The 27,115-nt window shown below is 26.8% G+C and overlaps 1 protein-coding gene across 12 annotated transcripts; it reads left to right on the top strand.

Moving 5' to 3' along the window:
* The first annotated feature begins 1,043 nt into the window (after positions 1-1,043).
* LOC107455391 (heterogeneous nuclear ribonucleoprotein K) lies at positions 1,044-24,553 on the top strand. 12 transcript variants are annotated; one of them, XM_043047352.2, is made up of 14 exons: positions 1,044-1,238; positions 1,897-1,975; positions 2,053-2,174; positions 3,318-3,374; positions 5,105-5,148; positions 10,297-10,369; positions 10,455-10,568; positions 12,092-12,220; positions 12,298-12,428; positions 12,767-13,024; positions 13,886-14,117; positions 22,911-22,988; positions 23,076-23,245; positions 24,371-24,553. In XM_043047352.2, the coding sequence occupies exons 2-14, from the start codon at positions 1,963-1,965 to the stop codon at positions 24,393-24,395; spliced, it is 1,446 nt and encodes a 481-aa protein (XP_042903286.1). In that variant the 5' UTR covers positions 1,044-1,238; positions 1,897-1,962; the 3' UTR covers positions 24,396-24,553. The 12 variants fall into 12 exon arrangements, with proteins under 12 accessions (XP_042903286.1, XP_071034710.1, XP_042903288.1 ...); XM_043047351.2 differs by having other exon boundaries at positions 1,092-1,238; positions 2,050-2,174; XM_071178602.1 differs by having other exon boundaries at positions 1,126-1,402; positions 2,050-2,174.
* Positions 24,554-27,115: the final 2,562 nt, after the last annotated feature.

Here is a 27,115-nt window from a genome sequence, read left to right as displayed (position 1 = left end):
TTATAGAAATTTATCTGAGTGTGTCTTTTAAAGATTTCATATTACTGTGGGAGTTATGTACCCACTGCAACCCCCTCCAACAAAGCCCTTGAGACTTAACTCAGTCTTCCTTTTACCAAAGCATACATAGCTATTGCATTGCAAATTGATATAATAGTATATATTTCTAATATACCTAATATTTCTAAAAATAATATAAAATCATAAACAACATCTCTGATTTCTCTCTCTCTCTCTCTCTTTTATATGTATATTAAAAGATGATTTATTTAACTTGAAAGTGACTTATTTACTTTATTTTTATTCAAATGCTTAAAAATTTTACAACTTAGTTAATTTTATTAAAACAAGTTTAAAAAACGTGACCAATGAATGGTTTTGGAATTCAGTTTATTTAACTAATTAAAATTAATAATTAATTTTTTATAATAACCAATAACTATTAATGATAATTAATTTTAGTAACTTAAATGCATGGATGCAGAAATGCATCATGATAAATTTTAAAAGATTTAAATAGGACTAAAAATACCTTTTTTTCCTCCCAAAAAAGCTGGAAATATTATGATGTAAAGGACCGAGTTTAAGGTAAAGTGTTCAAAGAGAAAGAAGTGAATTACTTGCTAAATATTTTTCTTGAGAAAAAGATTTTATAAAGAATAAAACAATTTTTAAAATAAAATTGATAATGATGTTGTGAGTGAAAGTGAAAATAAATGTAAAGTATTTTATAATTTAGAGAAGTGTGCATGAGCAAATTTAAAAAAGAATAAACTTTTACTTTCGGTGCCTAGGTATTTAAAAATATTTAAGAACATAATCTGCTTACTCTGAATCAAGCTTTAAGATCTCTTTTAAAGCTTTTTTATTTCCCCGCCAGATGACGCAGAAGCAATAAAATTACTGCCAAATTTTAGGAGCTATTCGCACTGTATATAAGAAATTTACTAATTCCAATTTTTCGTGATTAAATTTCGTGTCAAACCAATCAGGTTCCGAATTACATGACTGAATTCTTTTTTCAAAGTTTTTGTATGCAGTGAGAATAGGACCTTTCTTTTTTTGTGATATGGGAATCGTAATCGAAGTTCAATCTAATCATAAATTATTTTTTTATTATTCTTTGCATTTCACAGACAATTATAAAGATAAACGCCGGAAAATTTACTGTTGAATTTTTTAGGCTTTAGTTGTAAAGTAGAAATAAAACTGAGTATATCTTATTTGATAAGATTTAAGTAAGTACCTACTTGTAAATATCTTGCTTTTATGAGAAGTATTTTTATGTTTTCTTGATGTAGCATATTATCGGTGTTCTTTTTCACGATTTCCTAAGTGAACTACAAACTGTTCCGAATGCTTTAATTTTCTAATGTTATTTAATGTTTGAATATATTTTTTAGTAAGTATGAGTAGATACTTTAAAATATAAACAGTATAATTAATTAATGAACATTTTGTAGCTTCCAGCTGTGCCGACATTTTGAAAATGGCGATTTGAGTTCTTGATTATAGTTTCTCTTAAGACCACTTTTTTAATTTACCTCGTACGTAACAATCTTAGTTTGCAGGTTTAGTTTTGTAAAAAAAGCTTTTGGTACACAAAATGAAATATAAGCATATCTTAGATTCTTTCCTCGAAGTACCTACCTAAAAATGTCTCTTTTAAATTTATATGTCGAATTAATCTTATTTATAAACAATTTTGATTACTGTTTAAAATTTTTTTTAAAAATCTCATTTACTGAATATATAGTCAGCTTTATAAATCACTTTTTTTGCATGCCTTCACATTTTAATTATCATTATTAAAATGTTTAAAGATTGGATTTAATGTTCTTTTAACATAGATTTTATATTCTCCAAACATATTAATATTTGAATTATTTTTTTCAGGTGAAGATTTACTGTGTCACTTTTTTTTTACCTTTCCCATTCCATTAGAATTTTATTTTTATTAGGATGACTGATATTGGTGAGTAACTGAATTTTTCTTTAAAGTGTGTTTTATAGTATTTGGTTCTTTTCTTAATTGATTCTTTGTCTTAGTAGGTCCTTACAAAACATCAATTAAGCGTGAAGCATCTCAAGACATGGGTGATAGTGAAGGTCCACCTAAACGTCCTAGGAGCGGTGGTCGTGCAGTTGACGTTCGATTTTTAGTACAAAGTAAAGTAAGTGTATTCGTAGTTCTTGTTTTTAATCAATTGTCAGATAGTTATATTGTTTATACTATTTTGAATACTGTAAAGCTTGTATAATTTCAGAAGGTAAAATTTTTTTCCAACTTTCATTAAAATTTACCTAATTTGAAAGTTTTCTTAAAAAGTTTTCCAAAAGATTTCCTTGTTCATTTATTTATTAATACTTATTTTCTACACTATTACTTGCTTCAATTGTTAATTCCTCTAGTTTAGTTATTTATATTCAAAATTTTTAAGTTATTTGTATCATAGAGCGTTAATATTCTCCAATAGGCTATGAACTTTTCTACCAATAGTGCTTAATATCTGACAGGGTGACTTTTACCTGGGCATTGCACTTTAAGCTGCAATGTTTAAATATTGAATCATAATTTGATCAATTGTGAATGCCTGGACTATGAAAATAAATTTTAACTAGCATTTGTTCTCTAAACTCTTAAAGTAGTTCTATGTGTATGAATTTATTTATTTCGAATTTTAAATGTTATGCTGTTCATTAAAAAAAAAGTTCTGATGATCTGCTACCGGATTATTGGGAGTTCGTAGTAGTTGAAAATGAAATGTTTAAAGTTTAAATATAAAAATTAAAAAAAAAAAAAGAAACACATTGAAATGACAATTTGAAAGGAATACTATTTTTTCTTCTAGCTTACCTGAATTTAAGTTGATGACTAGGTTGACAATACATAAATGAGAAAAATTGAAATCCTTTATCAAGATTAGGTTCTCTGTAAAATTCGCCAATTCCTGTTATCGGAATAGTTGGTCTTTACACCCGATGTAACATTAAGAAAGAAAAAAAACTAGTTACAATTTCAAAAAATATATGTATATAAGCTTATACATGATTCTTTCACCCATTGTGCAACTGTTACTATATCAAGTTTTCTTAAATTCCCGCTTTTTGTTATGAAAAAGCTCCACATGTAATTTAGATAGCCATCATTGTAATATTTTAGTGTGTGCCAAGTTGCACTAAACTGTTCAATTCTTAATGGATTTGAAATGCCTGAATGAATGTTCTTTCATTTTTGCTTTAATTAGTGTTCTGCTTAATGTGAAGAAACTGTTTTCAATTCTATTAATTGAAACAAGCGTTTATTTTTATTTTAGAATGCTGGTGCAATTATTGGAAAAAGTGGTTCAAACATAAATAGGTTAAGGACTGATGTGAGTAAAATTAGATTGGTTAATGTATCATAATAGTTGATAGTTAAGATTTGTTTATCTGAAAAATCCCTGTTTAAATACTTTATTATTTTTCAGATTATTTCTTTAATATTGGAATCTATTTCACATTAAAATGTAGTTAGAATAATACATTAAAAATTAAGTACCTGTCAGAAGTGACTTATGATTCAAAAAGTTTAAAAATTCAGGCACAGTGAATTATATGAATTTTACCTTGTCGGGCCATTCTGAGATCTTATATTACTGGAAACACTTATCACATGGTTATAATAGGCCTGTAAACTTCAATGGTGGCTTGTAACACCCATAATTTTTTTTTTGTTTTTAAAAAGTAGATACTATAAAATTTACATTACTTGGAAGAGTTATTTTAAAACAAAATCTTAAATATACATTTATTATTACAAGAGAGTTAAAGAAAAAACACTATTTTTTTAAAATAATTTAAGTAAAAAGTTTTATTAATTTTATTGTTCATATTTTTTAAAAAAATTTAATAGTTTATGTAAACTCAAAGGCCTTTGGTGTAGAAATTTGGAAATAAAACTGAATAATGATATAAATAACAGATTTCTTTTAATAATTGTTTTAATGTATATCTGTAATTTTTAAGAGGCATAAGTTTATATACTTTTTTTTTATAGCCCAAATTTAAATGGTACTTAAATTTTATAATGATGGAAGCTATGTTTCAAAGAATAAAGGATACTAACTTTTGGTTAAATTCCATCAAAAAAAAATTTTTTTTTTTGGCATTATAGTCATAGAATATTTTATTTTAAACCAACGATAGTTCTTAACAAAAAGTTGTAGTTGAAAAGGCACTTCAAAATTACTAATTCTAAATAATTTGATAGAGGGATTTTTGAATAAATAAAATAAAATGAGCATTTTGAGAAAATTATTCTATGCATAATTCATATATATATATATATATATATATATATGATAAATAGTTANATAGAATAGAATATATATATATACATAGAATATATATATATATATATTTGTTAAAAGTACGTACTATTTCTATATCTTTTAAAGTTCAGTTATAAATGATAAGGTAGTTCAAGATCTTATTTTATTTTGAACCGTTTGGGAGCTACTTTGAATTATTGCTCAATATTTGAAATTTTAAAGTAAGATAGTACAAATCGTTTGTAAATTTTATAAAAAATTAGCATAATACCATAATTGTCAACTGTTGAGTATAATATGAACAAATTGTTAGATTTTCACTTATCAATTTTTTATAACTTTTGTTTGGGGGCATTAAATATTTTTTATAAATCTGTACAGCTTTTTGATGGACTAATATAATATATTTGCTTAGTTTACAGATTTGAAAACATAAGTTTGTCCATGTGGGCTTATTTCTTTAGGAAATTTAGTAATAAAAAATATTGCTAATTACCTCAATATTTGTCACTCATTATGCTGTATAGATTAATTCTAGATATGTTTTTCCTGTGAATTATTTGGGCTAATGAATTAACCTTTCTTTCCCTTATATGCCCTGTCCTCAACATGGTTCACCCTTTGCCCTGCCTGTGCTGATGACATTTTATCTTACTTGAAAATTTATTGCCACCTAAAAATATGGAATTCTGATCTTATATGGATATCTGCATTTCGAACATGACTAATCATGTTCTGTATTCTCCACAATTTTGAATGCCCTTGCGGAAATGGGTCCCTCACCCCTGAAGTTCTCAGCAAGTGTTACAGTTCCCGACTGCCCTGGCCCAGAACGGTATGCTCTTGTGACTTTGCCCCTTTTACATTTTTACTTTTCTATACTTTTATGATTTTCAAAATCTGATATTTAGCGACAGTTATTTCATGCTTTGCTTTGTAAAAAAAAAAAATTTCTTTGCACAAGGTCTTGCTTTTAAAAGAATAAAAAGATTTTTTTTTTGTTTAAGTCGTAATACAAGACATTTTTGCAATTATAGGTTATACAAACAAGTTTAGAAATAATTTGTCTTGAATTAAAATAATTATTTTTTTCGGTAATTAAAAGTTTAAATACAGTGGAGAAATTTAACTAAGATATGTCTTAATTTTTTATTTGAAATAACTGTTATGAGCTAAAAAATTTCTCTAAAGAAAATGAAGCAACAAAGAATTATAAGGCAAATTATTGTATTTTTGTTCCACCTGGCCTGTTTTGTACGCCTTTACTTTTTTATAATGAAATACATATTTAAATGCATTTATTTTAAAATATGCATTAACATAAACAAGGTGCAACCTTATTTGAAGCTGGAGTTAAAAACATCTTTTTACATACTCCTTTAGTTTATCATTTCTTAAAGCAATATATTCATTATTATGAGATTAATTTTCAGGTTTCCACATTTACTTTTAACACATCTGATTTTTTCGATATACTTTAATATCGCTAATGTTTTCTTAAAGCTATGGTTCAATTGTCATTCAAGGTATTTTTTCATAATATCGATTTTTTTTTTTGTTGGAATAAAATTTGTTTGAAAAAAAAGCTATTTTATTATGCTACATTAATTTGAAATGTCTAATGTTGATAAAGTGAAAAGAATGTGTGAGATAATAAAAATTAAAAAATATTTTTGCTTTGTATATAACTTTTTGTAATTATAGGGAATCAATGAAAGGTGTGCAGAAAAACCAGAATACATGAGTAACTTATCAGATTTTCATGTTCTTATATGCAATCATTGTCATTCAATGGTTAGGCCTCAAATGTACTAATTAATACAAGTAATTTTAGAAATTATGAAATCTTAAATTCATTTTCTTAAGTGGAATTCTCTTTTTTACGAATTCCTATTTTTGTCCTTATTAATGTGGGCAGGGTTGCCACAGGCGACTAAAATGCAACTATTTTCAGCATGAGGTGACTATGGCAAATTTTTTTTTTCCTGCCTGAGAAGGCTAAAAAAGAAAAAGCCAAAGAACTATTTTCTGGCAAAGAGAGTATTGGGAGACTTTTCTGTACTACCGGCAATGTTTTTCTAGCATAAATTTGGTTGAAAACCTGTGGCCCACAGGAGATTCTAAACATTCATTTTTTTTTTTTTTTTTTTGTTTAAAAAATAAAAATTTTGAATTGCAAATTTCAGTCATCACTTTCTTAATTTGCTCAATTTGCACAGATTCCATTACAAGTCTATTTTGTTTCTCAATCATCTTTTCAACAGTTATTGCTACAAAATTCTGCTAGCTTTAAAAAACTAAACAAAAAACAAATTTATTACGATGGGTGAATTTCGAATTTGAGTAATCACCATTTCACAGTTTATATATATATATATATTTGCTAAGTCAATTATTGACAAAAGGGAAATTTGTTTTAGAAAAAAGTATGTTCTTTTTTTAATGAAAGTGTTTTTTCAATAAGTTCTAGTAATTAAAAGTATATAATTTTCTGCAAATATACAAATTTTTTTGATACAAAAATTTTGTGCTAGATCACTAACGTTTATATAAAAATTATATTGGCCACCAACTTGACTAAATGAATCATGGTATATGACAAGTCATTTAATGAAATTTTAGTCATATTTTTGTTCGTATTTAGGCAACTATTTTCATGCATTTTGGCTACTAAAAGCAACTATTTTGTTCATTTTTTTTCTGGCAACCCTGTATGGGGAATAATTATAATCAGGAAAACATGGGGTCCTAACAAGAGAATGGTTACAACATAGAATATCTTATCCTTGGTTTTACTCCTTTTTTTCATCTCACCAAAATCATTGAAAATTAAAGAAATTAAGGAGAAAAAAAGTTGAAAAATAAAAAAAAAATCAACCCCAGCTTAAATTCAGGCCATTTTGTGACCCCTTAACAAAGTTCAAATTTTAAAAAATGCCCCCTTCACAAAATTTGAATTTGTAAAAACACTCCCTTTTCATAAAGACTGCTTCTTCGCAAGGTTTCGCTTTATAAAATTGATCACACTTGGTGGATTCTTGGAACTTAATAAATTTCGGCTTGAACTGAACCTGTGGTTAAACATCAGAAAAAAAGCAAATTAAAAAGTTAAGTGTCGCAAATCATGCTCACTCGATTTTTAACGAACAGATTTTGTATTTGTGTGGATCTTTGCAGTTTGATTTCTATTCCATGACATGTTAAAGCTTGTGTTAGGATAGTTGTAGTTTTTGATTTCTATTCCATGACATGTTAAAGCTTATGTTAGGATAGTTATAGTTTTTGATTTCAATTCATCAAACAAAATAATAGAACGAGTGAAAGGTTAAGAGTTAGCAGAAGAGCTTTTTCCTACAATGTTCACTTTACTTTTGTCAAAAAAATTTTGATGTAAGTATGTGCTATCTTGTAAGCAACTAATTACTCCAACTAATAACCATTTATAAAGACAAAGGCATTGTAAGAAATGTAAACCTTTTACTTTATCAAATTACTGCTTATCCCCCCTTTTTTTTTGAAATATTGATATTAAACATAAAATGTAGTAATTGCTAAAACTGGATGCTTTAAGAAATTTTCACAAAAATTTCTACTTTTCACATTAATGGGTCTAAGATAATAAAACCTGAGGCAACCCATGATAAAATTAACATTTAAACATTTTTTCTTACATTCTAAAATTATTTTTATTACTTTCATTGAAACATTTTTTGAAATGTAAGATACATAAATTCTTACATTTTTGACTAATCAAATGATTTGACATTAGAAAGCAAATTGAACAGGTCATATGTATTTAAATTCCAAATTATAAAGTATTCTTCAAGTTTTGTAGCTCACTAAAATAAAAAATAAATATTTGAGGCACTTTTAAAAGATAAGTTATTTATTATTGAACATTTTTGAAAATTTTAGATTTTTTCTAAAAACTAATAAGTATTGTAGAGAAATAGATTTTGTTTATAATTGATTTTAAAATGTATTAAAGAAGAAAAAAAATAAGTAATATAAAAAGTTAAGAACAGAGTAAAAAAAATTTAATGAGTAGATTTTACATTATGAAATATTAGATATATATATATATACTATGAAAGTAAAACTGAAATAAATTTTATCAGGCATAAATGTTCATAACTGTTGCTTTTTACGCTTATGTGAATCTGGTAATTGGGTCGATACAATGTTTTGAATATAAAAATCTTAAGTTAGTAACTTTCATTAAAAATCAAATTAAAAAAGAAAACCCTTCTAATATTGATTTCTTTAATTTATAACTGAAAAATTAAACAATACTTCTAACAATTAATTTTAACAAGTAAGCAATATCTTGTCTTTATCTTTATTGATGTGGTATTTTAAATGTGGACTAAATGAGCTTTGACATGTGAAATAGCATGTTATGACATTTGTTCAGACTTCAAATTTTTTAAAACATTCAGTTATTTGGCACTTTGATTTAGAACAAAGTATATTCAAGAAGGGTGTTTATGTAAATTTTTTTGAACATTAAAAGTGATTGTTGATTGGTAATGATTCATCTGTAAGAAGAGTGAATACAATTGTGCTGTATAATTTGTAACTAGCATAGGTATGAATAGCTTAGTTTTATTCATAATTATTGTGCTATTATTACTATGTGCCATAATTGAAAATCACGTACATAATATTTTTTTTATGGAATTCATGAAATATAAAACTACTATAACAGACATTTGCTGACATAATAGATGTCATCAAATGTCGGACCACTTAATGATGTAGCATTAAAAAGGCAAACTTTCTTGTTCATTTGTGGTGGCACGATAGATGTGATATACAAAATAACTGCACTACTTCCCTTTATAATGACTGCCAATTTCTAATTTCATATTGATGATTGTTTCCAACATCCCTGGTCCATATGGGTTTTGGATAATAAATCACTCTGATGTATATGGGCTAATTCTGCGGTGATTGATGCAATTTCTAAATGTTTTATTTAGAATAAAAATATAGAATGTGACTGATATTACTTAGAAAAGACATGGAATGAAATAGGGGTGCACAACCTATTTCAGTGAAGGGCCACTTGCACAGCAGGTAGATTAGCGAAGGACTGCACCCATATTTAGTCATGTTAGCTGCAAATATAATTATTTTTTTATGTAAACATTGTTTTAAGCACTAAAATTTTATATCAGTAAATTTAATAACATATTTGTAGAAAATTAATTACTTTTAATTATTTACATTTATTTAAAAATAAATTTTTTTTTTGTAGTTTAATTTATTAAAATATATAAATATATATGTTAAAAATATAGAGAAAGCAAGGGAAAAAAGATGTCGATTTCCCAAAAGAGAAGGAAAAAAACTTATGTCTTTAAAAACATTCACAAATTTATAATATTTTTTTAAAAAAATTGGAAAATAAATTTAGGAAAAGGTGTAATCCATTATAGTACAAAATAAGATTCAATATTTAGTATTTTTCAGATATTTCTCTTGAATTATTAGAGCTTTTAGGAATTTTAAACATTTTCTTTTTAGTTTTTTCCTAAAGAAATCACCTAACCTGAAAAAAATTTAAAACAAAAGAAATTATAAACAGTAAATAAACTTAGTTGTACTGTAAAGTTGTAACATAGCTGTCAATTTTCCAGGAAACTGTCTTTATTTTAAGTGATATTTTTCTTTTGTTTCCTAAATTTTTAAATTTTATTCAGAATGTCTTTAACCAACATTATTATTGAATAAATTGAATCGATTCATAAATGAATGGCAACATAGGTGTCTATCATATGAAGGTTCTGGCAAAATATAAAAATATTTCTGTTAACAATCTATTTTTCAAATCTTAATTGGATAACTCTTGGAAAAATATTGTTAGAAAGGCAAAAGTTGGCAGGTATAACATAGGTCTGTTGAAAATAGTAATTGGAATATTAGTTATTTCGTTACGTTTGTGACAAACATAAAATTTCTATTTTTTGTTTTAATCTAGGATATTGGCTATTGTTGCTGATATTGAAACATTAGGAGACATTTTACTTGATGTATTGCCTAAACTGGAAGATGTGAGTATTTTTTATCTCATGAACTTATTTTTAATACGTTATATTTTTTGAAAACTTTGTTTTAAATGAAAATTAATTTTTCCAGTATGCTCATAACCGTTCTATGGAATTCGATTGTGAGTTGCGTATGTTGTTGCATCAAAGTCATGCTGGGTGCTTGATTGGCAAAGGTGGATCTAGAATTAAAGAATTAAGAGAGGTACATTTTTGAAACAATGTTTTGTGTGTATTATTTTTCTGTTCCAATTAATTTTTAGTAAAGCTTTAAGTATATGGGCTTGAAGTAATCTTATTTCTTAGTTTCAAAGGCATGCTTGTTTATATTGATTTTTTTATTTATTTCCAATGTGCTCAGATTAAACTAAAATTACAGCAAAAAAATAGTACAAATAAAAGAAAACAATATGTACAAAGTAAACAATATGCTAACATTCGCTAGGAGTAAGGTGGTTTCGCTATTGTTTCTGAAGCTGCAACAACCGCATATGAAAGTTGAAGATTTGAGAGATGCACTGCCAAATTTCTTTTTTAGATCATTTTTCTTCAACTTTCTATTTTTATGAAATCTAAAGAGACAAAGATGTTTCATATCGCCTGGCTTAAATAGCAAAGCTAGTAACTAGCAAAGATAAAACAGCAATATAAGAACGTTGCCCTAAATACAAAAAAATGTTTTTTTTTACAGCCCTTATAAAGTATACTATATAAATCCTTACATAAACAAAACTCCATTATCTGCCAGACAAATCTTCATAGTACAGTAGGGAACCGATTATCCGGAACGATCGGGACCATCGCTATTCCGGATAACAGATTTTTCCTGTTTTCTGAATCACTACAAAAAGCCGTTTTTTTTTTATTGTTATAAACCCAACTAAAAAAAAATATTAGGAAATAATCTTAAAAAGAAGAAAAAACGATGAAATAATACAGTAATGATTATTTCTAAAATGATGGTATGGTAAACATCTTTCAAAAAAGAAAAAAAAATTGTAAAATCTTATGAGGAAAAATTTTTTTTTTTAAAAAAATGGTGGGAAAATTCATCGGATTTCGTTCCGGTTTTTTGGTATTCCGGTTTTCTGATTTCCGGATAACGGGTTCTGTACTGTACTATCAAAAATTTTGACAGTGTTTGTGATCTTTTCCTGTGGCTCTACTGCTACAAAGAGAGTAAAGCTGAGTCTTTAACAAACCCTTACAAAAAAGTTGAACAGTGATAAATCCAATGAGCATAGGTGTCGCATAAAAGGTACATATTTTTTTTTGAAAATTTCCTAATAGGTAATTGTGGATTGTGTCTCATCCTTGTTCCTGATGACACCTCTAACACCACTTGTTCTGATGTAGCAAATTCTGACTAAAATTTTTTTTTATTACTGAAACCTTGCTTAGCAAAGAATAGTATCTATAACTAGCTCTATAAAAATGCCGAAATGTCTTAGGGGTTCTTAGTTCTATCTAAATTTAAACAAAATTTCTCTTTGATGTCAAATTAATATTCCAGGATATCTTAAAAAAATATAATTATGAATGAAAAAAATCAACATAATGTACCTTAACTTTATCTCTGTGGTAAAAAAATTTATGTGCTCTTCTGTATAATAAAATGTTTAAAATTATGTAACTCGCTACATGTTAAACTTTTAGTAGTTAAAACTAAAATAAAGGTGTATGTAAAGTTAGTAGTTATAGTGTTAATTTTATCTATTTTGGTTGTAGAAAACTGGTTCTCAGATAAAAATTTTTACTAATTGTTGTCCAAATTCAACTGAAAGAATAGTGCAGATCTCAGGGTATCCAAATGTGGTTGTCAATTGTGTAAAAGAAATATGCCATATAATCAGCTCGGTAAGTATTTTTTGCTATTCTTCCTTTCCTCTTGAACTTTTCATGTTGATTGTACAACAAGATTTTCCTTCTCTTAGGCTCCTATCAAGGGACCTAACAAGCAATATGATCCTCATCATTTCAATCCCATGTTTTGTAATGATTATGGTGGTTATGAAGATTCTGGTTCAAAAGGACGTGGAGGGCGTGGTTCTTTCAGAGGAGGAAGGTTTGTATTAGTACCTTTACTTCACAAGTAGGGATGTCAAAATTATTTATCTGTCTTTGTCAAACTTTCAACCTTTGAATACCAATATATTCAAGAAACTCTTTGAAAATTTAACTTTAGATTTGTTTTTTGAAATGTTATTGGTGACTTTTGCCTAAAAATCACTGTAAAATATATATTATATATGATTTTTTTTCTTCAAATTTTTTTCGTTTCTGTTGCCATCTACAGACCTTAAAGTACTCTGTTGCGTTATTAGTCTCAAAATTGGACAAAAAATTTAGACTAACATTTTGTATTCTGTTGCTGTCATGTGCTAAAATATTTTTTATTTTTAGGAGTTCAAATTTTAATAGACCACCACCTCCAGCCTGGCGTGATGAAGTAGTAGATAATTTTAGTTTTGGGGGTCCTGACAGTGGATCCAACCGTAGCCGTGGTGGATTTGGTGGAGGAAACAGTTATTCTGGCCGAGGGGGAGGACGTGGTATGATGAATCAAAGCCAGGGTGGAGGAAACCGTTGGAATCAAGGATCTAATACCGGTGGAAATTTAGGTGGCTGGGTTACTGACAGTGGCAGTAGCTATGGTAGTAGGTGAGTAAGTTTTTTCAGTTATAAAATAAATTATAAATTAAAGTAATGAGATCTATCTTAATTATTTTTAAGAAAAAAGCAATATTATAAGTTAAATGCTTCTAACCTATTTATTTTGATTGACTGTTGAGCATTCCATATTTTTTTAAAAAATAGGGTACATTAAAAGAAATAATGCTGCAAATTTAAGCACAGAAAATTTGCTGAAGATGTCAATATTTGTCCTTGTAAATATATAATAATTTAGTTGAAAAATTTTATTAAATCTGCAACTAACAGGAAATTTTTTGATTAAATCCTATTTTTAACATGTAATTAGCAGAAATTTTCAAAATTTTATTTATTTATTTTTTAATTTTTATATAATTTTGACTTTTTTTTATATCCATAGTCCTTAGAAATCCTTAAAAATTAAGTTTTATTTTGGAAAGTAATAGCCCAAAAAAGTATTTATTTAATTTCAGTTCATGGTTTTTAAAAATCCCCAATATCCAGTAATCACTAGTTGATTGGAAAGATTTTTTTGTCTTACAAAATATTAAAAAAAAAAGTTTATTGCAATGAGTGCCTGCATTCACTATAGAGCATTTTGTGGGTCAAGAAAGGTTATGTGTAAGAGGGGCTGCGTACCTGCGGTAGTAAGCATGTCCTCTATATGGTTTTTGCTCTAGTTCTATTTCATTCTTGAAATGGTTGAAATTCTAAACAGTTGGCAATGACATTAAAAAAGAAAAGAAAAATACTTATATAAAGTTCAACTTTGTTTTCATAAAAGGTATTTAAGTGGTAATTTTTTTCTTGATATTAATTTTGATAGGATTTATTTTTGGCTCCTCATAAATGAATTCTGTGCTGTTTCAGTGGTCGTATGATGGGATCTGCTAATGGGCAGTCTGGTTACATGGCTCAAGGATCAGCTGAAAAATCTATGGGACCTGGGATGGGTGGTCCTCGAAATCCAATGATGAATAGTGGCATGGGAGGATATCAAGGAAATGGTGGTCCTGGAGCTGCAGGAGCTGCTAATAGGTATATGGGAGGTCCTGCACGGGGACAGCCTAAGCAACAGGGCGGATACAACACAGCTTCCCAAGTAAGTTATTGTTAATTAAAGTAAGTTATTGTTAATTAAAGTAAGTTATTGTTATTTAAGATGCAGTGACCCTCTCAGTTTTGTTACTAATAGTTATTGTTGAAAGCTTTTTATTTTGAAAGTAAGGTGACCAGGTTTTTTTTTATTTTAAAATATTTAGTTTAAAATACTTGTTTTTAACATGTTTAAATTGTTTTTTTTTTCTGAACAATAGATCTTTTTTATAACATTTGTTNTTTTTTTTTTTTTTTTTTTTTTTTTTTTTTTTTTTTTTTTGAATCTCGTATACTTTTAAACTTTTAACTTTTTTTTACACTTGCTACAATTTTTTCCACTGAATTCATCATAAATCAATCTCAAGCCATGCAATTTTTAAGAAATTAAATTCATAGCTATAGATTTTGGTTATAGCTGAGTTAAAGTGACCTTTCTAGATACAGTGTTTGAAGTTGTTAACAATATCTAAAAAGAAAAATGAAAATCAGGCTTTAAGATGCAGGAAATTACTTACACTATTCATTTACATCTACGTCAACGTGTTTCTGTCCGGCATCCTATTTACAACAGAAAATAATCCTAAGAATTTTTTATACCCTCTAAAGCAGTGATTTCTAACTGGCGGCCCTAGACGTTTTTTTTTTTTGCGGGCAATTTTCGTGCGGAAATCTATGGGTTTTAAAATACTTTTCTTTCGTTAAAAAACCCCCCTAATTTCTTCGTTTCTGTGAAATTTAACATACCAACCGTGCAAAGAAATTTATTTTGCAGGTTTTGCATTAAAAAAAATATTTATTATTATTTGTAATTCAATACTTTTGTTTTGTACAACTTGATAAAAATCTGGCTGTTGTATTTAATGTTCCTTTAAACATAAAAGAGTCCTATATAAAATTTTGATAAAGTTGCGGCCTGCCATTTGACTGGTGTTTTTAATTGCGGCCCCCGGCCTCATGTAAATTGGAAACCCCTGCTCTTGAGTTAGCTTCTACCATATTCGTGGTTTGTCCAGTTAGCTCTATTTTTCCTACCTTATTTATAATTGGTCCAATTAGCTTTATTTTTCAACTTAGTTGTCATTATGCAATTATCATTATTTTTATGTGTTGATAAAATCTCCTGGGGAAAATTAAACAGTATATCAAAAAATTTCAATTTATTTTCAAAATCAATTAAAAAATTAAGTTGTTATTATTATTATTAATTGAAAATATATGAAAGCATATTGCAATACTTAGTAATGAATTTGTTTTAAAAATTGTTTTAATTATCAATTTCATACAAGTAGGGTATTTATTCATGGAACATGAGATAATTTTTTTATAATTGTAGTTACCCCTAGTAGTTTTCATTTTAACCTAAAAAGATGCTTATAGTAACTCAGCAATTGAAAATCTTTCATTGCTAATTTTCACTTCTTATATTGCCAACTTGCTAATCTTTGTTTGAAAACCTATTCTATAGACACACAAATTGTTTATCAAATAGCGTTCTTCTTAGGATTAAAAAAAGGGCAGGGTGCTTCCGCACAGAAAAGAGCATTTTGAGTTTTGAAAAGGCTCTCACTTAACACCATAAATATTGATAAAAATGTGTAATATTATGCAATTTAATTTGAGCCTCATAATTTTTTAAATTACCCTCTTATACTATTTTATGTGTATATTTGAAAGAGTAGTTCTTACTCATTATTAAATAGGAGAGAAATTTGTATGCAAAAAAATAAAGGCTTGCTCTGCCTTTATTTTTTTTCAGTTTCTCTGCACAAAAAAAAAAAAAAAAAAAAAAANAGAAATCAATGAGAGGTTTTTCTTTAATTTAAACTGATAATTAGGAAAATATATGCTTTTAAATATGCATTTAATATATCTTCCTCTGCCCCCCCCCCAAAGATTAACTTATAAAAATTTAACCAGTTGAAAATAATCCTAACAAAGTAAATATTTGTAATACTTATCAGAACCTATGAACATTTATAATACAAACATTTTTATGAACTATTAACATTTTTACCAGTATATAATAATTATTTAAACAGTTAATGACTTTTTAAAAAAAATGGAATATGAATAAAAAATCTGTTTTTAAGGGATGGCAGCTTATTTTTACAAAAACGTCGCATTTATAGGGATAAAAGAGCAGGCGTGGCGTCGCAGGCCGCTCTTCTATAGACGCTTAGGGAGAACACTGATAGAGATAGATCATTTATTAATTGATAAATTATATTTATTAATTGATAAATTATGAATTAATTGACTTTGTTTTATGGAACGAAATTTTTTTTATGGAATATTTGTAATATAACTTTTAATAACTTTTTAGTCTTTTATTTGTAAAAAGGTGACACTTATTGTTTTAGTTATGTGATTTAAATATTTAAATTTCTTTGATTTACTTAATCTTAGTTAGTTTTCGTTATGCTTATTTAAAAGTGTTAATTTGTTACTGTTAGATTGACCAGAGTTAAGTCTTTGCTTCAGTTGTGTTAGCTTCATTTGCACATAACCTCATAAAAATGTATAGCTTTACTTATGTTATGTGGTGTATGATTTTTTGTAGTATTTTTTAACTACTTGAAACGCGCAGGAAATCTTTTTTGTTTGAAATTACTACACAGAACTTTTTTGTTAAAGCTACAATTAAGAGTGTTTGTTAATTTTTTTTTTTTGTGTGTGTGTGTGAATTAGTTGATTAGTGAAAAAATTTGTGTAATCAGGATCGGTGTTTAACGGAATATTGTATCAAATTATTTATTTATAAATGTATACCTAATGAATAAAATTAGATGATTTAAAAAAGTCACAAATAGTATTTATTTTCTCAACTTTTGCGTCAGATTAAAATAAAAGTTTGAGTTAAATGGTAATAAATAGATTACAGAAATAATTTATTTCAATGAATAAATTTTACGTACATATATTAAGTTCATTCAATCGCATTTCAATACTGATCAGGAGCAACACAGGTCAATTAAGTTTTGTGCCAAGTTTCATCTAAATGAAAAATTCTATTTAAAATTTAAGGGAAAAATTATAATTAAAATTTACTGTTTCTAGTTTATCTTTAAAAATTATTTTGCAAATATTCATTTTTTTAACAATAAATATAATGTTGCTTAAAGCAATTGGTGGATAGCTATAAAAAGTCAATATTATGAATCTCTACCTATCATCATCTTATTTAGCAAACGAAGAAAATAATTAGTATCATAATTTTGAAGAAAATGCCATACAGGACGTCTTCCTCAGATTTTAATTTAGTTATGTTATATTTTTCCCCCAATGAAGTGTTGATTGTATGGTAAAGAGCTGAATCTTCTAATGGTTTCTCACTTAAAATATCCATTAAATGATGATCTTAATGTTTTTCCCATTCATTTTATGGAAATGAGTTTTTTTTAAAATTCCATTTGCAGTTAGTTAGGTTCTTAATTTCTTTTAATTTTTATTGGTTGTTAATTCTCTTTCATTATGTTTCTGTTTTTATTGCTTATATGGACCCATTCAGTCTGAACAGGAAGTAAACAAATTACTAAAATGCGTTTAGAGCAAGTACAATGTTAGTATACATTGGTGGTATTTTATAATTTGTTTTACTATTGAATTTTCATTAAATGAAGTTTTAGTTTAAATCTTTTAGGGTTTTTTTTTTTAAAATTTAATATCTTGAGCTTTATCATTTTAGTTAATTTGGAAGTTTTTTAAAATAACATTAAAAATTGTTTCTGTAAAATTTATGATCTGTAATTTAATATCTTAAACGAATTTTGTATCCGAAACAAATTATAAATTTTAGAATTTAAAACTTGTTTATTCCACTGTCTTTCTCGTACAGTTTCATACGAGTTAAAGACCCATGAAAATCACAAGTTTTGATCAGTTTAATTTTATAAATATTTCTTAAACTTTTCTCTGTGCACAGTCGTCTTTAGGAGATATAAGAAACTATAAATTTAAAAGATTTTGTTTTTTCGCTTTTAATTTTGTTTATTATTTTAGCAGTCATAGATCATTAAATTTGAGTTTTCAGTTTTTTGCTATTTTCAATCCGGTTAATCAGGATTCCCTTGTATTTGATTTTATCTTGTTAATTTCTTTGCAGTGGAACCGCAACCCCAACCCCAGATTCCAGAAGTAGATGGTAGAATTATATGAGATGTCAAATATCTAATCTCCTTTGAAAAGATTTAGTCTACAATGATGTCGACTGTGTGTTTTACAGTGTATAATATCATATTTTAAGACAATTTCTTTGACGTCAGCCCTCTAAACTTGTATTATAATGAATCTTATATTGTGGCGATTGGATTGAAACATCTTCACTTTGTATATCAGTCTTCATTCGTATAGAAGACATGATTGTTAACATCACGCTAAATTTTTAGTCTTGTGATTTAGTTCAAATGAATTTATATTGTTTCTTTCTTATGACTCCATGGGTACCATATTTCATGTACATTTGGTTTTGAAATAAATTATAAGTTCAACATTTTTATTCCATATTTATTACAATTTTATTTGTCACTACAAAAACAATTTTTTTTTTTTAATTGAGCAATTTTGTCATAATAAAATATATTAAGTCAGGGTTGCCACTCCACAGGGAGAATCTGGAAAATACAGGGAATTTAAAAATCGCCTAAAATAACAGGCAAAATGCAGGGAATTTTGATTTTTTCTTTACAAACTGGGAAATTACAGGGAATTTGTTTCTTATTTTTGTTTTTTAAAAAATCGCGACCACTCACAACGTAATCTATGGGATATTTAACCATGATATTTTAGCTAAAACTAAACTATTTTATTTACTATAGCATTATTTAAGTATGTTCAGCTGTTTTTCCAGCAATTAAACTAATAAATATAGTTAGCCTAATATAGCTCACACAAGAGCACAGTAATTGTTGTTTCCCCTTAGTATATTGTGTATAATATGTACAGGGAAATCACAGGGATTTTTTTTCCAGATTTGAGTGGCAACCCTGTAAGTAAGCTTGCATTTCATGGTTAATTTTTTCTCTCGATAAAATGTAGACTAGAATAAATGTTAAATTAGTAACAAACCTAATGTACTTAAAGTATCATAAACTTTTTGGCTATGGGATAAGAATCTTCACGCAAGCAGTTGCAATCTGTCTTCAAACAGCAAATATATTTAAAGAAACAAAACAAAAAAATTGTATAATTCGGTTCCTTAAATTTAATTAGTTTCAAGTGTGACTTGAAAATATAGTGTTGTGAAGATTTACATTAACATTTCTCTCCTTGAAATATTGCCTTATCTCAAACTTTTAGAAGTGCAAAGAAATAGAGGTTGACAGGGAAGAGTTGATTTAATAAATATAGGTATATATATATATAAATTTTTGTTTGTTAAAAAATACTTACTAAGGATTTAGTATACTATAAATATGCTTGCTAAAATAAAATCAATAAAATCCTATATATATATATTTACTAACAGGGGTCTGATAAATTTCTAGGAGTTAGTGTGCTGTGAAATGGAGAATAGACCAAACACTACCAAATTTTATTTAAAGCGCCTTTAATATTATTTGTAGACCTCTGTATTTATTTATATATATAGAAATAACTTATAGAATTCAACTAATTTCAATACAAATGAAATTAATCTTTCTTTATAGGGAAAGGGTAATGAGTTGTAGGTGATAAAATTTTCAGATATATTAATTCTAAGGAACTGTACTGATAAGATTTATTCTCAAAAATTATATTTTTGTGTTTAATATGTGCAGGACATGTTTAAATTTAAGTGTAGTTCTCCCTCTGAACAACGTTAAATTTTGTGATAAAAATTTTTTTGTGCATTATCCTTTGTTTAAAATTAAAAAAAAAAAAGGGACAAAAGGGCTTGTTTTCTACTGGATGGTAAAAATTTTTCAACTAAGCACAAAAGTCTTTTTTTTTCCTTCCAAATTTTGTGCTGGCATCAAATCAATATCAAGGAAATACAAGAATAAAATTCATTTCATCATTTACGAAACATTCATCATATGCTTGTTTAAAATGCTTATAATTTATTGTAAAGAGTTTTAAAATTTTATTTTTGGGTGGGGGAACACTCAATTACTAGCCTACTAAATATAGTATTATACCTATGTACTTTATTAGGGTGTAGTGGTGAGACTGATACTTGTTTTCATTTTGCAATGTTTTCAAATTAAAAACTAAGACATAAGGCAGTACAAACCTGACAGTCTCTCTTGATTTATCATTAAGTTGATAATGAGACAAATATCTATGCACAATCTATGTTAGTAATCAATGTTCAAAAATTCACCTTTTAATTGTTTATTATAATTCTTGTCTTCATATTTATAATAAATAAAAAAATAAATTGAAGTTATGTTAAAGAATGTAAATTTTTTTTTTACCCTTTATTACAAAATTTTTAGCTATAAATATTGTAAATTATTTTAATTCATTAACATGCTGTAAAATTTGACTTAGCAGAAATCTAAGAAGCATACTTAATAACTATCTTCCCATATATTATTTGGAAAACAAATGACCTTATTTAGAACTTTGCATTTTAATTAAGAAAGAAAAATTCTGACTGTCATAAAAGATTTTACAAAATTGATTTTAAAAAAAAAGGAAAAGTGACCAATTAAACGAATATTATTCATATAACTAAATTGTAGGGATAACTACATTCATAATATACTTCAATTACTTGATCGCATCTGATGGGTCCATTTCAGCTCTTATATTGCCATGCAATTGAAAAAATAATGTAAGTGCTTCAAGAAAGATTTTTGGGAAAATGTCTTAACGATTATTTTCTTTTCTAATACTATCAATGCTAAAATAAAATTTAAACTGATAAAAAAAAATGTGCGAAATTTATAAAAATCCCAATTTTGAATTTCTTTTTGTGCAGCATTATATTTAGCCTTGGCTTTTTAAATACAGTAGGGAACCGATTATCCGGAACGATCGGGACCGTCGCTATTCCGGATAACTGATTTTTCCGGTTTTCTGAATCGCTACAAAAAGCCGTTTTTTTATTGTCAAACTCAACTAAAAAAAAACAAACAATAATATTTGGAAATAATCTTAAAAAGAAGATAAAACAATGAATTAATACACTAATGATGATTTCCATAATGATGGTAAGTTAACATCTTTCAAAAAAGAAAGAAAAATCCTGAAANGTTTCAGCAAAGGTTTCAGGAATCCTCATCATCATAATTCAGAAACTATTGTTATCTTCTATGTTTCGTTCCGGTTTTTTGGTTTTCAGATTTCCGGATAACGGGTTCTGTACTGTACAACACAAATTCAAATACTTGGCTTTCCAAATAGCTCAGCAATCAAAGTTATGAAAACTTTGTTTAACTCACTATATATATTCTTTTAAACTTGTAACTAAATTGAATATTAAAATAATATAGATATAGCTGCCACTTATACTGGATTTTGTTAGTTTCTCCTTTATTCAAAATTTCTGGTGTTAGATTAACTGTGTGAAATTGTCTACAAGTATAGGTTTGATAATTTAACGTAATAAATTTTTTGAGTGATTTTTTTTGTTGTCAATCACAAATAGATAATGTTGCAATTTGCAGTGTAATATTCTTTTACATAGTAATATTCATGTTAACTCTATGAAGTCTGAATGTTTTGCTTTTATTATTCAAGCATTAAAAACACTATTTTAAGAAATTTGTAGTGACAACTTAATAAAAACTATTCATACACTTATAGAGAATAACATTCTTTACTCAAATGTGCATACTAAGAAAATACCTAAGAATTAAAAGTAAGTTTTTAAAATATATCTGCTACTTCTTTAATATATTAAGGCAAAATGGTAGTTAATAAGTACTGATCTTTAAAAATTTACATATCTGGAATATTTCTATAAGTGATTTTTAGAAATATTTTAAGCTTTTTCTTTGATTTTAACTGCATAAATTTTTTATTGTTTCTCTATCCAGTTGTCGTGAAAATTAATATGCAGTTAGCAGGTTAATTATGGATGAAAGATGCCTAAGAAATATTAACTTTTGAACTTAATACTGTGGTTGAGTTAAAAATAGGAAGTAAAACAATGGGGTCACTGTATTTTAGAAAATAAGTGTGTAAAGATTTTAAGGACACTCAAATTGTGAATATTTAAATTAATGAACTGTTATACAATAATTGTGTTGTATGTTAAGAAGTAGAAAAAAGAAAACTTGAGATGTGAGATAAATTCAACATAATTCTGGAGGGAAAAAACTTAAAAACTAGTCAAACCTTTACTTTCCTTCGGGTCCTCCTATAACCTTATTTTCATGACTACAATTAATCTTAGAAACTGTAATGTCTCGTTTTCATATCTTGCTCAACTACAAAAGTTAACTTTCATTCTTTTTTCTATTAATGTAATGTTAGTTTCCATTGATATTTAAGGAAATAAACACCCAATTTAAAATTTCTATTTTATTCTCTAAGTGTCTTAACTTGTTGAGTCAAGCATTTCTCATTAAAAAATCAATTTTTTACCTGTTAAATTGATATTTTTTTAGTCAATGATATTTTCAGATTCTTTTCATACTTTTATTAGAGTTAAGTATGGTTACAATGAAAACTTGGGATTCAACTGATAGGAATATAAATGAACTTTATTTACTAAAAGATCCGCCACACGAATTTTTTCCCCATATTAGGTCGCAAAAGTTTTCCCCTTAAGTTTAAATATTCAAAATATTTTGAGTGTCTTTAAAGTTTTGGTATTTGTTATAATATCTTAATGAGAATCACAATACTTACTGCATTTTATACTTAGAATACTGGAGAAATGTTTAATGTTCCCATACCTAACAGTGATGGAACATATTCAGTAACAATGACAGTATCTAATGAAGTAAGTTCAGTTTCAGTAATTTATTTTTTAATATGATCAGAAAGTTTGTGTTTGTCAAAAAAAAAATTTTACACATTTTTAAAAAAGGTTGCAGGAGCTGTAATTGGAAAAGGTGGACAACGAATACGAAGAATAAGAAAAGATTCAGCAGCAATAATTAAGATTGAAGAGGGTCCAGAAGGATCGAAAAAGCGAACCATTACAGTAACTGGTGCTTTGAATCAGTTACAGAGAGCACAATCATTGATAGAAAGGAGGTTTGTGTCTTATATTACAATAGATTTAATTTTCTAAAGTGGTTGATTTCCATTTAGAATTGAATGTTATAAATATAAATGCTGAGACTTGAAATGATGCATTTTGAAAGAACTTGTTCTTTGCATTGTAGATTTATCTACGTAAAATTTGAGCACACCAGTATTATATATACCATACCATAAAGGTGCCCATATTTTATGTTGGCTGCAAATATGGTAGTTTTTATGGAAAGATTAGTCTTCTAAGCATTTTTTTTAATCAATAAACTTTGTAGCATATTTGCAGAAAATTAAATCTGTTTAGTTATTATAATTAATTCAAAAATAAAGAGAATGATACTTTAATTAAAATTTACATTTTTCACTGCTTGAACTTAATATAATTCTAATTGGTTATGAAACGTATCTAACAGAAATTACTCTAACTGAATAAAAAATAAATACAGGATTTGTTCATAAAAATTTATTTTGACGTAATTTTCATGATCAAGGGGAATGTGTATTTTCTTCGTGGTAGAAAAAATTGTTTGTTAATACTTTCGTCAAAATACAATTTGTTTCGCCGAATGCTTGGCACAGGATCAGTATATATATATATGTTTAAATTACTTGTGTACTGAACAAAATTCTTTTAATTCCACTAATTAAAATATAAAGACATTGCCTTTGGGAAACCACTAGGAAAAATATTTTCTGCATATGGAAAATCAGTAATAGTTGGAGAGGTGATGTTTTCTTCCTTTATTAAATATGTATTTAATATTTTTTTTATAAACATATTTTTTTAAAATATGACAGTCCTCAGGGGGAAAAAACATTTTCATGTATATGCATTTATTATGGAAGGTTTTGTTTTGAAACAGTAATATAGTCAACCCAACCTAACCCTTAAGTGTCATAATTATGCAAGTAGTAATATGTGGGGGGAGGGGCAAATCTCTTCATATCTCTGTTTATAAGACCTACCTAAGTATTTATTCTGTCTTCTTATAATGAATGACTAGTGATTCTTATCTGTCTTGTGCAATTATAATAGATTATTTTGTTTATTTATTGTTTAAAATGTTTTTAGTAAACTAAATACATTTTTCTTGGTTTATTGATTTTTTCCCCCTTCCTTTGTAGCATTCAAGAAAATGGACTCGAGTGATACCTCTACTTATTTAATTGCACTATTTTGTACAAGTCTCCTCATCATCATAATTCAGAAACTATTGTTATCTTCTATGTTTGTTATGTTTGTGAAGTTCAATGAGTTAAGAAATATTTGGTTAACTTTTTGATAAATAAATTAAAGTTAGACCGAAATGTGTTTTAAATAGTTTCATTACAGAACTAGTAATAATTGTGTTTTGCTTAGAAAGTCATTAAATTTCTTGAAAACTGATAAGAATCCAGTCTCTCTCTCTCTTTTTTAAATTATAAAGAAGCCTTAACTTTAAAATAAACAAGTTTGTAAAGTATAGCAACAATCTATTCATCTAAGTTTTTTACATAAATGTTTAATGTTACAAAATGATTTCAAAATTATTTTTTAGGTAATTTTGATCTTTAGAAAGTAATTTCCTATCATTTTATGTAACAATTGTTCTAAACCTTTTTTTGACTTAAAAAATAATAAATGTTAAAATTATATAAAATAATTGTTATGCAAGAAATATTTTTTAATTATGTGGCATTTACTAATTGAATACTTGTGTTAATGTCTTAATAAATTTTTCAATATCTTTTTATAAACTGTTTAAGGCATCTTTATACAGGGTGCGTAGCAAATTCTTTCAACAAAAAATAAGCACCTTTTAAGTACTTTTTAAGCACTATATACATTAACAAAATGCAAAATAATTTTCAAAGATTTTACATGATAAAATAACTAGCTCCAGTTGTAGTTTCTGACAAAGAACTCTTCTTGATTATATTAGCCACTATAAAGAGATAGAGATTTTTTGGTTTGATTTCAGAGGGTGGAAAATGAAACCTGAAATAGAGAATATCTTGCAAAATGCAGCAGATTTGCACACGACAGTGCTAGAATCTCACCAAACTCAGCTCAGTAGGTGCACATGCGGACTCGGAAGTCATCAAACATGTAAAATGATTAGTGCTTTCATATGCTGTTGACCAACAGTACGCTGGAATGGATTGTGATTGAATGAATTGTGAAAACGTTGAATAGAGCAATTTAAAAAGCACATTTTTGCATAATTCATGGCAAAAATCAACATGGGAAAGAAAAAAAAAGGGAAGATTAGGCACTTTTTAAAAACACCCCATGAAAAAAGCACATTTAAGGACTTTTAGAAATCGAAAATAAGCACCTTTAAGCATTTCTTAAAAACGCTACCCGCCATGATATATACAATAAAAATATTAAAAAGAACTTTCTTTTTGAATAATTAAAAAAATATTTAAAGATCCATTGTTTTCTTAAATACGTTAATTTTTTAAATAAATTTAACTACTCACTCCAATGCTTCTTTTAAATATTCTGAAGAAAAGATAAAGCTTTCTAAAATTTCTGGTTCACCTTCCAAAAATATTACACAAAATTAAATATAAACATTAAAGCAAAATTAATTTATGAAATAAAGTTATTGTTTCAATATGAAATAAAGTTATTGTTTCAATATGAAAAAAAGTTTATTGTGACAATAACTTGGAAGAAAAATTATTTATTATAATTACATTAAGTTCTAATTCTAGTTTTCAAAATTTTTAGTGTTATAAAACCATTTAAAAATAGTTACCCCTATTTGTTAAGTTACTGAAATAAGGACATTTTGTAACATAAGAAAAACAAAAGCACACATATAGAAAAACAGAAATGTGATCAAAATTAAACAAAAAATTATCGAGTTTTAATTTAACTTTTAATTTTTCACACTTGGACAGAGCAAAAACATTTGTGCAGTCTACTTAGAAAAGTTTATGATTGTTGTATATTGTGTTATAAAGAATATAATAATTGTTTATTAATATAATATATCAATACATGGATGCTTTTTCTTCAATTAAAAAAAATATTTTTACATCACCTAAAGAAGTAGAAACTATTTCTTCATGTTTAATCAACATGGATGCTCCTATTCCATAAGCTAATGTGGGCAAACCTAGAATGAGATAAAGAAATATTTTACATAGATCAAACACAGCTGTAAAAATTAATAGAAATGGAGGAAAATTAAATGTCTTTTATTGTATAGAAATTATGTTTCACCTTAAAATACCAGAAAAATGTTATATATATCAGATCCAATAAATTATGCAACTATGAAGCAGCAGTTTTTTAAAATGCAAGCAGGCTGCCAATGTCCTCAAAAATAAGTATTTTATAACTAAGGTATTAAAAAAGTTACATTTTATCCATACATGAAAACATAGTGATTATTAAAGTGAAATGAAATAGTCCAAAAGCTTTCAATATACAAGAAATATCCAATCGAGTAAATAATAAGCTCACCGACAGGCCCAAACCATTTGCAAGAATGAAACAGGGATAAGTTGGATTGAGTTTTAGTAATAAAACTAGTTTCGGACTTAAAATCATAAGGACAAACTTATTACAATTGGAGCAACAATAGAGGATACTCAAATCGCCAAGTTATTTGATACTGATTTAATGATCGAAAACTGATTTAATTAAATTGAGTAAAATAGGAGAAAAAAACTTTTGCCAAAAGATTTCACATAAAAGATATTAAAATTCAATTCTGATAAAATACACTAAAAAACAACATAAAAAAGAAATGCATTAAAGAACACCATTTAAAACTATTCATTTTTGAGCTTAAATAATAATAGTAATGTAGCGATAAATATTACACATTAAAAATTCTCAAATAATTTTAGAATATCAGTTTTACAAATCCA

Source organism: Parasteatoda tepidariorum, chromosome 3, assembly GCF_043381705.1.
Source record: "Parasteatoda tepidariorum isolate YZ-2023 chromosome 3, CAS_Ptep_4.0, whole genome shotgun sequence".
NCBI lineage: Eukaryota > Metazoa > Arthropoda > Arachnida > Araneae > Theridiidae > Parasteatoda > Parasteatoda tepidariorum.
This window is presented reverse-complemented; position numbering and strand designations above follow the sequence as displayed.

Bases quoted from the DNA above. Each gene is read 5' to 3' on its own strand.
- LOC107455391 (XM_043047351.2), top strand. The intron at 12,221-12,297 runs GTAAGTATTTTT...TCCTTCTCTTAG, and splicing joins TATGCCATATAATCAGCTCG to GCTCCTATCAAGGGACCTAA. The intron at 13,025-13,885 runs GTGAGTAAGTTT...GTGCTGTTTCAG, and splicing joins GGCAGTAGCTATGGTAGTAG to TGGTCGTATGATGGGATCTG.